This window comes from Poecilia reticulata, linkage group LG10 (assembly GCF_000633615.1).
Source record: "Poecilia reticulata strain Guanapo linkage group LG10, Guppy_female_1.0+MT, whole genome shotgun sequence".
Taxonomy (NCBI): Eukaryota; Metazoa; Chordata; class Actinopteri; order Cyprinodontiformes; family Poeciliidae; genus Poecilia; species Poecilia reticulata.
The window spans coordinates 2405524-2424012 of NC_024340.1; the positions used below are offsets into that span (position 1 = coordinate 2405524).

General features: G+C 44.5%; 1 protein-coding gene across 1 annotated transcript in view; it reads right to left on the bottom strand.

Annotated features, from left to right (window-relative positions):
• The window catches only part of LOC103470973 (transcription factor COE1-like), a 75444-nt gene that overhangs the window by 11280 nt on the left and 45675 nt on the right, over positions 1-18489 (bottom strand). The window contains exons 8-10 of the mRNA XM_017307000.1: positions 15514-15687; positions 13352-13478; positions 3499-3587 (exon numbers count right to left, since the gene is read on the bottom strand). Of these exons, the coding sequence (XP_017162489.1) occupies positions 3499-3587; positions 13352-13478; positions 15514-15687 (390 nt within the window). The remainder of the gene's footprint in view (positions 1-3498; positions 3588-13351; positions 13479-15513; positions 15688-18489) is intronic.

Below are 18489 nucleotides of genomic sequence, written 5' to 3' on the forward strand. Positions count from 1 at the left end.
CGAGCTCCCTTCCCCACCTGTGTCTCCAAACTACTTTCTTTCGTCTCCCTCTTCTATTAATCACTCTCTCGTGGTCCTGCGCCCCGTCTGTGCCYATCAGCCTCTCGTTAGCCAGGGATCTGTCCAGTGGCTAAACGCGATTAGGCCGAGCTCCAGAGTCGTTCTGATAAACAGATAAATGTGGTTAGCTCTGCTGCTGTAAGGGGAGACCATTTCCTGGGCGCAAGGGTCTCTTCCCGTAAAGTCGGGCCCACAGAGACGTCAACAGGAAGGGGAACCTGATCCAGAGCAGAGCCTGGCCCCCGTCTGGAGGGCCGGTCACTCATTAGCAACACCCAGACGCCCACAGCTTCTGCTGAACTCCATGCTGTCCAGCTACCTAGTCGCTCTCACAGTCTGGCTATTACCTACAGCATAGAGTGTGTGTCTGAACCTGGTTTTTATATACTTGTGGGGACCTATTTCTGTCTACAATGTGGGGTTGTGGGGACTATTACTCTTTGTGGGGACATTTTCCTGCTCCCCAAGAGGGGAAAAGCTATTTTTGGGTTAAGTTTAGGGCTAAGGTGTGAATGGACTTTTGGTTAGGGTTAGGTATGTGACGGGTAAGGTTAGGGTAAAAGTTAAGCTGTAGAAAATGAATGGAAGTCAATGTAAAGTCCCCCCAAGATATGAAAACACCACTGCATGTATGTGTGTGTGTGTGTGTGAGGTGTCTGGTTGCTTGCTCCCCTGTTAACATGCTCAGAGTAAGCTTCTTCATCCCTTTACAAACTGACAAAGGAGGTTTGACAAAGAAACCGTGCCTTGAAAAATTACTCACACTTGATACGACATTACTTATACCGTATTTTCCGCACTATAAGGCGCACCTAAAAACCTTCAATTTCCTCAAAAGCCAACAATGCGCCTTATAATCCAGTGCGCCTTATATATGGACCAATATTGAGCCACAACAGGTCTAGCAACTACGGTAAGCAGCCGCCGACTTCATTTTCGCCCGTAGAAGAAGAAGTGCGCGGTGCATGCTGGGATAGTTGTCAGAACGCTGGTTTGTTAATAAAGTTTGACTGACCTATCTACCTACAGACCGTCTAGAATCAGGTCGTCTGCAGGTCATTTAGCACCATGTTCTCCACGAATATGCTGTGCGCGAACGGAGAAGGGTGACCATCGTCCGGCCACGCCCCAGCCCAGTCGCAGAAGGCTCTCCTCGCGACAGGAGTCTGAGTATTTTGTTGACATTCCGTTTAGTGCAGCTCCATCTAGTGGATAGATAACGTAACTCCAGCCTATCCTGCAGTGTCTATTCTATGCGCCTTATAATGAGGTGCGCCTTATATATGAAAAAAGTTTTAAAATAGGCCATTCATTGAAGGTGCGCCTTATAATCCGGTAAGCCTTATAGTGCAGAAAATATGGTACCTATGAAGTGGAAGTGAAATAATACATCCTGGTTTTTCAAAGTAAAAGTTACACTCCTAAATAAAATGTATTTCAATAATTGCTTCTAAGAAATAACCTGATTGTGATGCGTTAAACAATGGGACAGTTTAGATCAAAGTATATAAATGACTCAATTTAAATCCAAACTTAAAGGCACTTGAGAATTTGTGAAAAAACTTGAAAACTGATCTTTTAAGACGTCGTCTTTTTAATCAGATTGAGTGCAAACTATTGTGCACAAGAATGAACAAACCTTTTAATAGCTTTAATGGGAAATGTGCACATTTTCAACTTCTATGAATACTTTGTCGAGACAATGTGACTGTATGTAGATCCAGAAGTTGCCTGCATGTTCCCGTCTCCTGCCCAACTGAGATGATTGAGGCCAACAATTGGGAGAAGTGTGGTCAACAAAGTGTTATTACCTCAATAAAGGCGCAAATCAATAGCTCTGAAATGAACAAGCGGGCCTGCCAGCTACCGCTGTTCATTTAGAAAGGAAAGAGACACCACCAAGTGAGGGAGAACGAGCCGGAGTGGGAAGAGGAGACGGATGGATGGATACAAAGACATTTAGAGAGATATGGGGGGTTGATAGGCTAAAGACCAGAACTCAACGGGACAAGTCGCGCATCCACCAGACACTCCGCCAGGATCAGCAAGAAGTTCTTTATCTTCCTTCTTGCATCTACCTGAGCTCTTCATCCCTACCTCCTGGCCACTTCCCTCCACCCAGTGCACACGTGCGCGTGTRCACTTCTTTTAGTGTGCGCTGCTCTTGTGGATGTGTGCTGAAAGTAATAAAGTCCACCCGGGGTTGACTTCGATCCACTGACCCAGCAGGAGGTAGGACTGGACAGCTATGATGGATCACCTAACCTGCTTCTGCCTCAGCCTCCTTTCCTCCCTCTATTCCTCTTTTCCTCCCCGCACCTACCCCTCTTTGCCAGTCTAAATGACCTTACACTCGGTGGAAGAATAAATGGAGCTGCTTTTTATTTGTTGTTCCTGTTAATTATCTCCTTCTGCGGAAAATCTCCATAAACAGTGCCCGGCAAAAGCATTCAGAGCTGTTTAACTTTTTGCATTTTGTCCTGTTAGAAGTATGCCATTTCCATTTTATATGACATACTAACACTAAGTGGTTCGCAGATGTGAAGTTGAAGGAAAATGGTACATAGTTTAAAAAAAAAAAAAGATCAAAATCTTTAAAAATATGGCATATTATATGACCTCGATTGAAACACCTTTCTCTGAAATCACAGTTGAAATTTTTGCTCACTCTTTAAACTCAGTCAGATTGGTCGCCATTTGACTTAAGTCTGGACTTTGATTGGACCGTTCTAATCCCACTTTTTTATTGTGGGGTTGCTGGCTCCTATCTCAAGTGGTCATCAGGCGAGAGGTGATGTTAAACCTCAATTAAGTGACCAGTTCATCTCAGGACAACACTGAGCAATACAGGACAAACGACTACGCACAATAACCAATTGACCCAGCAGTCACATTTTGAACTGAGGGAAGAGTTTGATCACTAATATTCTCAGAATTTCACTGAGATTTAACAACAGGATTTAAACTGAGAATAAATTACAAATTGGTCGGACTTTAAATATCCAAATGTTCCAAAGGGCGGCGTATTAAAAGGTGTGAGGGTGAAGTGGTCTGAACAAAAATGCATGCAATACTTTTTAAATTTTAGATTTCTGTGCAACCTCAACTCCTCTTGCACTACTCTGTGTTGATCTATCACAGAAAATCCCAATAAAATACATTGCAATTTATGAAAAAACTTCAAGGGGTAAGAATAGTTATGAAAGGAATTGCTCCATGACACCTTGTGCATTCTGTAGTCTGCATTGCATGTTCGACTGTCTCCGAAGAACTCACTGCGCGTGAGGACACAGCGCCCTTTGCTATTTCTATGAAACTCAAGAAGTTTTCAATACATTTCATGTCTTCCAGTTATACCACGTCAAGCTCCTGTGGAATCATTTCACTGGGCAAGCAGTGGAAGGACGGTAACACGAGTAGAGTGGAGAGGCGCCGTACCTTGGGTAATCGCTCCTGGTCTCCAGGGTGTCTGGGGATGACCTTCTGTAATCTCTGGAAGCCGTAGTCTATTGTTGGCTCGTTTAGTGCTGAAATAATAATAATAAAACACAAAACAACAATACATAAATAAAACTTTAAGTCTCTTGATAAGAAAAAACACACAAGGTTTAGACAAGAAACATGACAGGACGCATCCCGGACACCTGACTTAATCGAGCGTCAACGTGAAACCAAACGTGGCACAAACGTAGGTATTCTCTGTAGGCTCTGGTGTGTGTCTTTGTTAGCCTGTGATGTAATGAATCTCTCTCTGTCTCCTGCTTTGGTGGTTAATAAAAAGACTGTCAGGAATCATGCGGGGGTGAATACATTTGGTTGCATGACTGTGTGTGTGTGTGTGTGTGTGTGTGTGTGTGTGAATCTTGAGGTCTTGCGTTGATCAGCGACTAATATAAGCAATTACAGAGCTTGGTTCCAATATAACAAAGGCTTGATCGCTCCGGGGAACAAGCTAAACACACGCACACACACGCGCGCACACGCACACACGCACACAAGTACAACACACACAGAGTGAGCTCATCCTGGCGGCAGGGAGAAAGCACTCTCTCTGCATGCTGTGGTCGTGCAACGGTAATTGAATATGAGAAGATTTACCATGAATATTTAAACATTAGAATAAATACAATGAAGATCTGAGGCGTACAGTACAAACACTTCAGAGGACTGCTGCTGGATAAGTGCTCTCTCCACATAATTCATTCCTAATGTACTGTCTCTGCCTTTCTCCCTGCCTCCCTGTGCTTCCGAACCGTCTTCGCTCTCTCCTGAGCCGCCTTGGAAGTCACCGTGAGGTCTTGTCTACTTTTCAGGCGAGCGTCCCTCCCTTCGAGGTTGCTGTGTCTCAGTCGCCCGAGTGCGCTCGGGCTCATATTTGTGCCAGGAGACAAAGAAAAGCTACTATTATTCGCTGGGAATTGCCTTGGTGCATTTGTCCCATCCGTCTGTTTTCCCTGTGGGTCGCAGCTTGGATGTTTCCTGAGGGCTGATGCCTCACTCGCCTCACATCTGAGCAGCCAGGCTGACTAGGCGGCCCCAAGAAAAAAAAAAAAAAAGAAAAAAAAAAGGGCCCCCAGAGGGTATGAGTACAAGCTGTCCTGCTGGACCTCTAGTGATTTCACCATTGCTTCACTCCTATACACACACACACGCACACACACTCTTGAACCAAAGACAGGAGCAAGAGTAGGTGATGCTCTCCTTTGGCAACACAAACATATTTGGACAGCTCTCCCTGTGGACTGCTCCCAGTAATCCATAAGAGTGAATGAAAGGAAAGGTGAATAGCTAGAAGCAAAGACGCCAGAGGGAAGAAAGAGCAAAAGTCCCGGTGCCAGGGGCAGGCTCAACTTCCCAAGAAGGACGCACATTAGAGGCTGCATGATCCGACGGAGGAAACAAAACACAATGACACGATCGCATGCAACAAATACGGCGTGAATTATTGCCAGGGACAAATATTTGACATTACTTCCCCCATTGTCTGATCTCCGCAAAGCCTAAAGGAGGATTTTCCCTGGATTAGGACCCACCAGAGTCAGAGGAGAAAAGAGTGTGTGTGTGTGTGTGTGGGGGGGGGGGGGGGGGGGGGTTGTTCCGGCAAAATCCTCTGTTTCGTCTCAAAGGCTTTTGTTTTTATGATGAATTTTTTATCAGTTCTGCTCAATGTGCCAAATGAGCCTCGAGTGAACAATAGCATAAAAAACCCTAGGACATACAGGATACCCCTATTACAAATAAAGACAATTTTGGTAATTGAGAGAGGAAACTATATTGTCTCTACTAGTTTTCAAGGGCCATAAACCAGAGGAGGTGTGTGCGTGTGCGTGCGTGCGTGAGGGCGGGGGAGACGACGCACTTCGCTAACTACTTTTGCTCCGTCTCTTTAGGGATTATTTGTTGCCTTTTTTATGCCCTTACAGGTGCATCTGCATGAATTAGAATATCTTTGAAAAAGTTCATTTTTCTCAGGAATCCAGTTCAAAGAGTGATAGCCTTTTAGTAATTTGTTGTACAGAAAGTGATACAGATCAAGCTACTATTTCTGTTCATTTTGATGGTCAGAAACTGAATTCCTCAAAATATTTGAAGATTAGATAATGTAAATTAAAAATGAGTTTTAATACATATAATTCATGATATGTACAGTAAGGGAAAACACTGCTGACTTGAACGTTATCCAGCCAGCATTTTGTAAGCACCCCTAATAAGGAAGGCATCCCTTAAAAAGGTATTACTGAAGAAACAAGCTTCACTTTACGCTCTCCTTGAAAACAACAGAAATGTTTTGCTCATGTCTTTACTGTAGTAAGCCTTTATTGACATATTCTCTCTATAAATACCTTCTGATTAAAATCAAAATGCTCAGTTTTCAACCTCGTTGCCGTCTACAAGTCTCCTGTAAAACATATCCTTCACAAACTTGGAAGTTATTTATCATACGGCCTCCCGCTTTGTGACTTTTCATAGAAAAAAAAAAACCCACTTGTTTCTTCCTATACCATGAAACACTCAACAAAAAAACTCCTTCATATGTACAGTAATGACTTAATACTAATAAGAATAGTTGACGTTTAAGTTTCATTTGGTCACTCTTCTTCTCTTCCCCCTCTTAAAAATTCTTTGATAAAAATCGCCCAACAAAGCTGCACTTTTTGTTCAGCGGCTTGATTTTATTATGTGACTATATTTGCTGTTTACTTTAGTCTTTTCTGGTGTTCATAGTGTAAAATTGTTCTCTCTTTTGTTGTATAGTATGGTGTAATATTGTTCTTTTCCAGCTCTTTAATGTTAATGAGAATTGGTCCTCAGTCGATCCGGTTGGATAGGTGAAAGATTTCTTTTGTGTTTGTTTTTTTGGACAATGAAATTAATTAACTTTTCAGTGATAATCTTGCAAAGGTGAATGTAAGATCTATGTTCAATATCTTACATTTTGCAGCAGAAGTTAGTGCTAGAGAAAAAAAAAAAAAACAACAACTCCTTTGCTTGAAAGGAAAAAAAAGGAGTGGTGGGCTTCTGCACTCCGGGATTCAAAGCTCCCACTCTCCCATACAGGTATATTTATAATCCTTAGCTGTCGCTCTCCAGAAGAGCAAATCAAAGCCAGTAAAACATAACTGCCATAAATAAATGAATAGATGAGCAACAGCCCTGGACTGGAGGGATTCACCTAGCAATCACCCACATCAGATCAGATCAATGCTCATGGAAATTTCATGAAGCCTAGAATCCACATCGCTTCATATTTCACTATAATAACCCACAGAGCCGCAGGGGGAGTGCGTACGAAGAGGTGAGGGTGGGAAGGGGGGAAGGAAGGGAAGGAAATAAAGCCAGGGTGTTGAAGGGGGAAGTGGGGGGAGGGGGTGACTGGAGAGGGAGGCATTGAGAGGGTGAATGTTGGGTGCGTAAGGAGAAGGTGGGAGGATAATTGAGAAATCAGAGCAGTCCAGTCGTCCTGGAAGCTGAAAAGTCAGCGCCCGGTTGCCCCATCTCCGCGGCTTGTGTCACAGCGCTGTGTGTGCCGGGAGGTGAGTGGGTAGGGTAGTTGCAGGGTTAGGTAATTGGCTCTGAGGCTTGATGTTAACACCTTAACAGGCCCTCAGACGGCGGGGTAAGGAGCTGATCATATCACAACCTTCTGTTTCTCCCTCCCTCCCTCCCCCCCCCTCTTCGCTCCCTGTCCTTCCCTCCCCTCTGCAGTCTCCCGTGCTCAGGTGTGATCTCATAAGCGCTGCTTGGCGATCGATGCCGCCAGTGGCAGGGGGTTCAATAGCCCTGAATTACGGCTTCATTTCTGCCCCCATCCCCTCCTTCCCTCCCCTCCTTTCCTCCTCCTCCTCACACAGATGAGAGCTGCCCACTAACACCCCCATCCCACCTCCCCCTTTGCCTTCCTTCTCACTCACTCACACACACAAGAAACACCCCCACCAACTACTCACAATCCAGATCAATACCTTACAATCTAATTTTTATCCATTTTTCCATAAACCCTGAGATTGCGTTTATTTGCAGAATCCGACAAGCTAAATAAAGCATCGCTTGAACATGTCAGGGAGACTAATGCGTGGCTGGAAATTCATACAGAGAAAACAGATGAGTGGAGCTTTTCGCTCCTAAAGGAAGGGAGAGGCTGAGCCCGATGGGAAGAGAGAGAGGGGTGGGGTGGGGAGGTGGGAAAAGATGGAGATTCTACAAATCAATGGAGGTGAGGACGCTGCTAGAACGTAAGCCCTAATTATCTGTTGCAAAAAGTGCATGTCGACAGTTAACAATACCTGACAGCTAGGAGCCTCACAGGGAGAATGCAAATTTAAAAAAAAAAAAAAAAAAAAAAATCCAGATAGAAACTGTGCGCTTGAATTAAGACATAAGAAAAAAAAAAAAAGTAAGAAACCGTTCCCTCTGGTGAAGACTGCTCATTTTCAGCAGGGTATAAAATAATCTACATCCAAATTCATTTACATCATCATCATCATGGAGCAGATGTTCCCATAATAAGAAGGCAGCATGCTAAAGAGGGAAGACAAGCCACATGGTGCAGAAAATTAATCTCAATCTCAAATAGAGGTGTGAGTTTTGTTGCAGTTAGGCACCGGGAATGTATGCGGCTCCCTCGGCTGGCCCGGTTTCCAGCAGCTGTAAGACTGGGCCGGTTTAATCAACAGCAGGCATCCGCCCAAGCTCAATAAAAAGCAGCATTCACAAATAGGAGCGGGACGAGTAATTGACCACCTCACGGTCGAACCGGGCTTTTATTGCCAGATGACATGTGCGTCGTCAATGTGCTGTGGGGGCATCGTGAGTTTATATGTGAATGTGTTTATCTGCGGGATGTTATCTTTAGCCATGCATAAAATAAATAAATAAAATCCTGCATATTTTCTGCTGAAAAAAGTTGCATCGAATTAATCCAAGCTTTCCTTGGTTTGATTACAAAGTGAAACCTTGTATTGACAGTGCTTTGGAAAAGCATTCATGCCACTAGGATCTTTCCGATGTTACAATTACAAGCTTTATTATGCTTCCTTGAACTACTTATAGCAGGCCGCTGAGTGATACAGAACATGTTCATTGCAACGTTTTCATAAAATCATTCTCGGATAATACAATTTTAATTGTGTCTTTCAGAATTAGCTGTTTTGGGACCTCCTGTCGCTTTAAATTCAATCAAACTGCTGTTGGCCACGCCCACTCAACATGTACATTCACACTTCATAGCAGTTTGACCCCGAGTCGGATCCAGGAGCAGAAGAAAGGAAGCCACCAGCACAACAATCAGGGACGCAGCAAGTTGTTTCTGAATTGCAAATTAACAACAAAACACTCGTCTTTTCCAGCAGCCATTGCAACCGGCACACAGAAAGCTGGGTTCAGCTGCGCTTTCTGCTGATTGTGATTGAGAAACGACTCATTTTCCAGACACCAACAAACATCAACTTAAGCTAAATATTTTACTGTTAAAGTTTAGGAAAAGGGAAAATGTGGCATATATTTTCATTTAGTCTGGTCAGACTAAAGTCTGACCAGACTAAGTCAACTGTGTAAACACCATGCCTGCAGGTAAACATGGTGATGGCAGCATCATAGTGAGATGAAGCTTTTCCTCAGCAGGCAAATATGATGAGAAAAATGAAGGCGATAAACTCATGGCAGTTCTTGAAGAAATCCCATTTAAAGGCTGTAAGAAACTTGAGTCTCAGTCAGAGTTTCACTTTTTATGAGGAAAGCCACCCTAGAAATACACCGCAAGTCACAATGGAAAGCTTAAGATCAAAGCATTTCCATGAGGTGGTGTGGCCCAGTCAAATCCTTAACCTAAATTCAGCTGAGAGTCCCTGGTAAGATTTGAAAATCTTGCCACAGTCTCAATATCCAATGAGAGGAATGTTGTGAAAGAAAAATTAGGGGGATGCATTTCATGCAAATTTCCTATAAAATACAGCTATTATAAGGAGACAAAATGCGGAAAAGTTCAAGGACTACGAATGCTTTCGCAAGGCACTGAGACCTAGCGTTATTTTGGAGCTTGTGAGAGCATCTTCATGCTTGCATCACACCCCTTGGCATTATCTGTGCTTCCCAACAGAACATGCAGTGTTCTAAAATGACAGGCAACTGACTGCCTGAGCTTCCTCTACTCCTAAAACTAATTTAGAGCTCAGAAGGCAAAAGCTCCGCAGAGACAGGGAAAGGATGTCAGCAGCAGCTGGTTTAAATTCTCTTCTTGACTTTTGTCTTTTTTCCTCTCGCTGTCCCCGCTCCTCCTGGCTGCAAGCTGACTGATGTTTCCACCACACCTAATCTGCACTCATTGCTGAAAAACCACCCCTAATGTTTGCGTGCGCGCGCGGCGTGCGTCACCGGCAGCCCTTAATGTGAGCCAGCAGAGCCTTTTCATATCAGCAGAAGCCGAGGTGGAAGCTGCACACAGACAAGGTTGCATACTGAGGAGGGAGGGGGATTGCCTTTTCAACGACACGGGCGATTCATCAACTCTCCCAATCTGAGGCCGGCATTCCAGCCCCGCACACAAGAACGTGTGGACACGTGGGTCCTGCTGGTGGAGCATTATCGCCTCATATTGCATGGAGAAAAGAAAAGGGAGCGCTTCCTTGATGAATGTTGCGACGACCCAGTGAAGAGGTGATACACAAGCCAACATGGAGAAGCACCCGTACCCAGAGGAGGAGGAGGATGTAGATGGAGACAGGGTGGGGGGGGGACAAGCAATGACCTGATAATAAGAGAGGGGGATTAGGGAGAGCTCTCAGCCCCAGAGGTGGGTAAGGCAGAGGGCAGAGAGTGGAACAGAAGAGGGATAAAGGGATAAAACGACAGAGGAAGAGCAGGGATTGAAAAAAAAACAACAACATTCTCTTATTCTTATCAGTGGATAGCTTAATTGCCTTTGATGATTCTAATTGAAGCTTTTGGAAGTCTAATGACAGAGGAGTCCTCAGAGACGACAGGAAACACATTACTGTAATAGCTTCTCAGCGATTCTCCTCTGCACCCAAAGTTCCCTCAGTTGTCTCGGCTATCCAGAGCGACAGTCCAATTTTTGTCCAGCTGGTGGCTCTAGCTGCGTGCTGGAGTATCGATAATCATGCAGCGGAAGGTGTGCGGCAAAGAGAAAACACAAAGAAAGGGGTTATGAGGGTAGCATGTTTGCAAAGCAGCAGTAGCAGCAGTATTGGGTATGTGTTGACTTAATTAGGTCTGTGAGCTGCTCGCTTTCCTCTCCTCAGCAGAAGTTGATTAGCAATGCCAGCTGTCCCCAATGTAATTCAGAGCGTGCACGCGCGTGCGCGTACGTGCTATATACAAGTGCATGCGAGTCTGACGCTGCTGGGCTGCGTTGATGTGTGTTGATGTGTGTTTATGTGTGCGCCGTGGCTGCCAGCTGCCACACGGCGCTGCCAATCCTCTATGATTAGTACCCACTGGCAACTGGGCTCAAACTGGTGCCAAACAGACCCAGGAGGGTAACGTAGCCCACAGTAATCCTCCTCTCTCTCTGTCATCCGCTTCTCCTCTCCTCCTTCTCTTGCACCAATTTTTTATTAATTTTTTTTGTTTCTCTCACCCCGTCGACCATTTCTGGCTCTCGCTCGCGACGCTAAACGAGAGCAAGCCCCTCCTCCCCCTCGCGGGAAGTGGAACAATACAGAAGGTTGGGAGAGAGAAAGGTACAAATACCCGCTGAGGATGCGCAGCAGTGGCTAAAAAGGAAGTGTGAGGAAAAAAAAAAAAAGTCGGGCTGGGATCTGTGCCTCGCCACGGTTGACTGTGCCCTTGTGAAGATGTTGTTGTTGCTTGGCAAGCAGCTCTGTGGCGTCCGTGCTGAGCTCCAGGCGGATAACCTTGCAGCCTCTCACCTGTTGAGAGTCCTCTGTGCACCTCCGTGGCGGCCAAGAGGGCGGCGAGAGCGTGCAAAATGCAGGAGAAAGATGAATTCGCTCAATGTTTTTTGAAAAACTGAATGTGACGTTGCGATTGGACTGAAGATGGTGAGAAGCAATGCAGGATTTGTCCATTTTGGAGATGGACCAAGGAACTGGTTGTTGATCAAAAACCGGTGACCGGCTGGTCAATGCCCAAAAATCTGATGTCTTTGATACGGTGAATAGACAGTATGTGCCAGGTTGCACTTCTGAGCAGCACACTCTTTAATATGAATGCTGACAGAGGTTTGACAGTATTTTCACTGTCATTGAGCTGTTTAAAAAGAAGCCAGTTGAAGAACAGAGATGAAAAAGGAAACCTAATCTTCTATGGGATATATAGACACAAATCTATAGATTTATAAATTTATTACACTCTTTTGGAAGTTAAGGCAACAATCTACATTTTCTAGGAAATAAACATTAAGGATCCTTATTTAGTAATGGTCCGATGCTAACTGCAGTAACCCCTAATATGAGACGATAAAGACAGTTTAAAATGTCAACGCCATAAATCATTTGCCTTTGTTTTAAAACAATAGTAAACCCCCCCCTTTTTTTTTTTACAACGGCTCTTTCACACACGTTGTCGTCTCCACACTAGATTTATGGGAGGAGGGCTACAGAAAAAACTCCTTTAAACGCCTATATTGTAATTCTTAAAGACAAGTATCTGCAAAAAGAAAAAAAAACTGTACAGAAGGGTCAAAGCTTTAAAAGAAACAAGAGATCGGAAATTGGTCACAAAATTGTGATTGGATAATCTCTGGCATTTATGAGTCCCACATGACTGGCGCACCAAAAGGCCGAAGGCGCACACAGTCACTTCTGTATGCACTTCCTGTATACCCACACAGCTCTGTGTGTTTGGCAGCCTGTGAGGTGTTGGACAGCTCTGGCATGGCAAAGGCTGCACACCCATCTGCCCCCCCTGCCCTCCCTTCTTAGTAATGCAGTTACTTTTCAGCAACCATGTGCCTCGAGTACATATGTGCAAAGACAGCAGAGCGTCCGATTGCAGCCTTTATCATAAATCCACGTAGCTGTGACTGATGGTTGTGGATAGATAGTGTTTTTTTGCTCTGTAATTAGGACACAAGTTGTAGAGAAATGCATGGCGACTCGCACGCTCTCGCTCAGTTATGATTTTGTCAGATGTTGGCAATTCCAGTTGGGGCTTAGTGCCTAAGTCTATCAGTGGTTGAGATTACAGACAGATTTATGTGATTCGCGGGCTCCCCAGAGGACCTGCGGCCTCGCACTGGTTAATCACTGCTTCACATTCGCTCCTTTCCGCCGCTCTCTCACCGCACTGCTACATAGTGCAGGGCGGTGGTGTTGCGTTTTTAACGCAACACCAGAGCTTTTTGCACCCCTGCCGACAAAAAAAGAAACTGCGTGAAACTGCTTCCGTTTTTCCTGAATCCCGTCTTCGACGGGGGTTAATTCTTGATAATCCCACTAATCAAAAGGTTAAACCTCCCCCCTGACCTTCGCTTGCTTCATAAAAGAGGGAAAATTCCTTTTCTCGTCAGATCAGCAGGCTTTTTTCTTTTCACTGAATTATCGAGTCGCGTTATTGAACTTTGAATTGTCTAGCGTGCATGTTTTTCTTCTCAGCGCGGCGAAAGCACATAAAATGCACAACCTCAACAGTTTCAGCAAAAACTGCCAAAAGGAGTGTGTCTAAAATAAGCCAGCGTGGGAACACGGTTTATCTGATTACGCCTCGTCGTTCCGCCAGGAGTTAAATCACGGATGCAGGCAGGATGTGGCGTTAGTCGACTGCGTTATTGCGCTGCGGCTTGGTGTCGTTGTCGTCAATCCGTCAGTGGTACCTGTGTAGATGAAGCGTCCAGGTGTGCCTTTGCAGAACTGTTTCGATTTGTAGGACAGCGTGACTTCCACCACCCCTGGGATGTGCCTGGGCGGGGTCTGCACACGGATGGCGTGGGGAGTGATCAACTACAGAGAGGGCAGAAGGGAGGCGGATTAATGAAATGAAACTTCATATCTTACCAGCCGCTCCTGGGAGTACTCTTGGATTGTCTGAGCCCCTCTTGTTTTGCAGCTTTGACTGTTTTTTTTTTTTTCTGTTTTTTTTCCCGGTATAATAAGCCTGAAAATGATGTGTTAGCGCCAAAGCCCTCAGGTGGCCTCGTAGCCCAAGGCAATGTCACTGTGAGGCTTAGGATGGTTATCAGCGCTGACATGGGCTATGTAATAAGGATTCAAAAGCTGTTATCTGTTTATGAATAAAACACACTTTTTCCTCTGCTCGCACCTATTGAACAGCATAAGTAAGTGCATAATATGCTTGTCCCCACTGGCCCCGTCTCTGTGTCTGTCAGCTGAAGCCATCCAGCCGCCGTTAGCCACATGAAAGCACAAAAAGGCTCACTTAGTGCGGCTCGCGTCGCATGCACGTGTGCATTCTGAAGGGTCTTTGAAGGAAACGGTATCATGACAAAGCGCAGATGAGACCTCATTGAGAGCTGGTTCTCTGCAGCGAGCTAGCACTCAAACGCTAGGAGCGCTCAAAAGCTATCAGTGCCGCTGCCAGCACTTTAAGCATGTGGATGCATGTGTGCGTCGCTCTTAACTGTCCCTTTCATTCCTCACTTAGCTAGGCTTTCATTCCACCATTGTCTGCACCCCGCCTTACCCCCTCCCTCCCAAACTCACCCCCTCAGCGAGACAATATAGGAGCTTTTTATAGAATTATTCCTTTACTAAAGAGAAAGCTGTTTAGCTGCTCTGCCTTGCTGACCTTCAGTTTTTACACATACACTGCATTTACATTTTAGTCATGTGGCAGATGCTCCTTACAAAGGGATTCGTCCTGTGCGCCGTGCACATGCATTTCAAGAAAGTGTTCTTTCAAACGCAGCCTAATAGATGGCAGGTAAGGAAGGAAGGAAGTGAACAGAGAGCGGCACAGACTGCAGCCTGCTGCTCAGATTTTAAAATGGATGTGAAAAGTACTTACAGTCTGAAGTTACTTATTGCTTTTAATTGCTTATTAATCGTTTTGTTAGTGTTTCTTGATTGACTCTTTCAATATTCAAGTTGTCTGTTTTTCTCCCACATAGTCAAAGTCAAYGACAAACAAAGAGTTAYTTTTGTATGTTCTCAGCAGTAGTTGGTTAGCAGAATGACTTCATGTAAAATTACCACTAATAGCAACTAAARAACTTTGACACAGCTAAAATTACTGGCTTGCAAATTCAAATTTTCTGTGAAATACACCAAAAAAGGGTCATCTTACCAATGCGTAATGTCCATCATCTTATTCTRCAATACTTTAAATTACTTACTTGACTTCTATCTACTGCTTCAAGTCAGATTTTTATGATCTCTTGGGATTAAGGTAAAACAGATTTGGATATTTTTAGAGCCGATTCCACGCTTATTGTTTTCCTCTTAAATGTGTTGATGTCTATTTAAAGAGAGGAAAAAGAAATTGTGTGGTTCGGCAATAAAAATACATAAGCAACAAACTAATAAATCAAACATATCCATTTCTAGAAGGAAGTCTTTAGTTAACATAAATGTTTATCAACTTAAACCAGTGTTTCTCAACCCTGGTTCTCACCACCTCCTGCTCTGCATGTTTTAGATGTACCTCTATTCCAGAACAGCTGATTCAAATGATTGCATGACCATCAAGTACTACAGAAGCCTGTTAATCACCCAKATATACAATTCAGGTGTGTGACAGAAGGGAAGCAACTAAAACATGCAGGACAGGGGGGCGGTGAGGACCAGGGTTGAGAAACACTGACTTAAAGAGTGATGGATAAATCTTATATTTGCTCTAAGATTAATCTTAGTACCTTTCCCATAAAATAACTGTAAAAAATATTTCCTAATGTGGGATGCTGTGTAAATCTGCCAAGTAAATATTCTTAAACTAAAAAAATAAAATGTTTCAGTCTGATATTATTCAAGTCCAATGTATTTTTGTAATCACAGGTGAAGTGTGAAACGKGTAACTCACCTCACTCCAGACAAGCATCGTTCCAAAAATGACTTGGAGGCCATCGAAGAAGTTGTCTCCGATGATGATGACCGTTGCGCCCCCTGTTGTCCACCCTTCACTGGGACTGATGGCTTTGATGCTGGGGGTTGCTGGAAAACAACAACAAAAAAATCCCACATCACAGATTAGATTCTAACAGACCGAAAATAAAAGATCAGAAAGGTTTCTGCCACCGGTGCCATGCGTTGTCCTTCTCTCTCTCTCCACCGTCTTTCACACGCTCTCAGACACACACAGATCACCCCTCGGCCCTCTCCCAGGGGTCGGGGCGTGGACGTGGAATTCTAATCAGAGTGATTATACGCACCCCGTTATTAAACATCACCTCTGCCCTGCGTGTGAGGGCAGCRGTGGTGCGCTTGTTTTTATGACACGTGGCAAAGCGTGCAGGCGTGTAAATGTCAGGTGTGCTCAGTGTCTGATCAAAGGGCACGCGACCGGGGAGCAGAGCAGAGCCAACAGTAGCTGTGCCCCCTGAATACCTCTGCCTTCATTAACCAAACACTTAGCTCTCGCTCAGCTGTCTGTGCAACATAACTGTGTGTCAGTTTCCATCTCCTGGCCTGTGGAGCCTCTCTGAACACGCGCTTCTGTCGGTATAAACGTTGCCGATTCGTACGGTGTGCGAGTTTCCCCTGCACAAAAGTATTCAGACTGCTTGAACTGTGTCACATTTAGTTGGATTGAAAGCAGAAACAAATTTATTTTATGGTTATTTTAGGCAGGTGAAAGTTGTGCGTAATTGTAGACTGGAAGGAAAATGATATATGGTTTCACCTTTTCAGTAGGAAAAAAAAACAGTTTCTTCTGACTATGTACCTGTGAAGACCTTTGAGGATTAAAGGAACAAAGCAACCTTACTAAGACATGGCCGTTCAGCTAAGCTAACAGGCTTAGCAAGGAGAGCGACACTTAGTGAAGCAACTAAGAAGCCCACTGTAACCCTGAAGGAGATTCAGACACCAACAGCACCGGAGGAAGAACTTGCTGACAGGATARCACATCCTTTATGGAAGAATAGCATGAAGAATGCTTTTGTTGAAAAAAAAAATCCATGCAGGGGACAAAACAAATACATTATAGAAGGTACTCTGGTTAAAGTAGACCAGATGTCTTCATGTGGCGATGGCATCATGCTGTGTGGACGCTTTTCTTCAGCAGGGACAGGAAAGCTGGAGTTGGTGGAAAAATGGCCGGAGCAAAACCACAAGGCAATGCTTTAATAAAACCTTTTTGAGAATGCAGAAGTCTTGACTCTCTGGGAAAAGATTCACCTTCCAGCAGGAAAACAACTCAAAACAGGAGACAAAGTTATGCGTTGGAATGGCCAAGTCAAAGTCCAGACCTCTATTAAATTGTGTCAAGACTTTAAAAAAATGATGATCGCAGACTCATTCAGATCAACAGAGCTTGGCATTTTGCAAAGAATATTAGGTTTTTATTTCACTCTGTGGATCTGCAGAAACTTGCAGACGTAGCAGCTGYGAAACGAACTGATGGTAAACATAAGCACGCCACTCTTTATACTTCTGAAAAAATTTCTCTTCCACTTCACAAGTACGCACTAGTTGCCGTTGCTCCATCAAGTATCCCCCTCCCAAAAAAAGAAGTTTTTGGTTGTGACATTACAAAATGTTACATCTGCAAAGTACTGTTACCGTCGCAATGGTTTCAGTAACTGCTCCTCTATTTGCTTTCGGACCTTATCTGTCCATGTTGTGGACTCGGAGATTACTGAATGTGATTGAAGAAAAGAACGGCACTGAAAGAATGGGAGAAAAAAAAATACATGTTTATATAATCTAAATCTCCTCTCCTTAACAGATATGCAGCTTGTCAGACATGTTGTAATTCTGCAAAGCGGCATAATCCACTTTAGACTAGGCTGACTTTTTTTTTTCTCCCTCCCTCACAGCCCTGCCTTTGCTCTTTGCCTGACTCCCTGTTCTGTTGATCCTCCCCAACAAGCTGGAGTGATATTTAGCCCCCTGATACGCCCGCAGAGATCAGCRTTCGCCGAGCAGCAATCTGTGGCCGTAATCACGGCCCTGAGATGCCTCCCTTTTCACAGCCGCTGATATTATGTGCCCTCGGTGTGCATGTGTGTGCGCTTTCTTTTTACATGTGTGTGTGTGGATTAACCAGATGGTGGAACGTGAATCCATGTGATAGGATTATACTTTGGGGTGTTCCTCGGTGCCATCTGTTCGACTCTATGGGCTGCTCATCTATTACCGCTCGAAATGGGCCCCAAAGTCATGGATCCGCCACACATATGCGGCACTGGGATCGCACCGCTTTGTATCTTTTCATCTCTTCTTTTTGATACACTCCTGTCTCTTCCTTTCATGGAAACTGCGAGCCGCCTTTTTCTACACCTTTCTGTTCTGTACTTTCGCTCCTTTTTGTCTTTCTTCAGACTCCCTCTCTACGGGAGGAACGGGAAAAAAAAAGTCAGAGGTGAGGAAATTCCCAAACAAATCTCTCTTAACGGAGGCAACATCTGTTATGGCGGCGCGTTYTGCTTTCGGTGCGAGATCCGGCGCCTCCAACATGTCTCGTCTTTGCGAACTTTTCTAATCGACTGTGAGACCGGGCAACGGAGGGGTCCAAGTGGTCCACTTTGTCTCCGGAGGACAGTCATCAGAAAGACTTAACCGTGGCATTCAATCGTAACTCAATCTACTCCAGGCGGTCATTTAAATCCCTTCTTAGTTTTGTCGTCATTATCATCCCTGAGGTTGACTTTCCTCAAAGAAGAGAAAAAAATATGTTTCTCTTATTTAATGTCTGGGAAATCGAAATGAGAAAATAACTGGATTAGGGACTTGGGAATCAGTGCAGCCTCCTAAATCATACGCACATGTCATTATGAAGTATTAAAGGTTTGGGTTTGACTGTGAGTGCGGGCGCGTGTGGGTGTGTGTGTGTGTG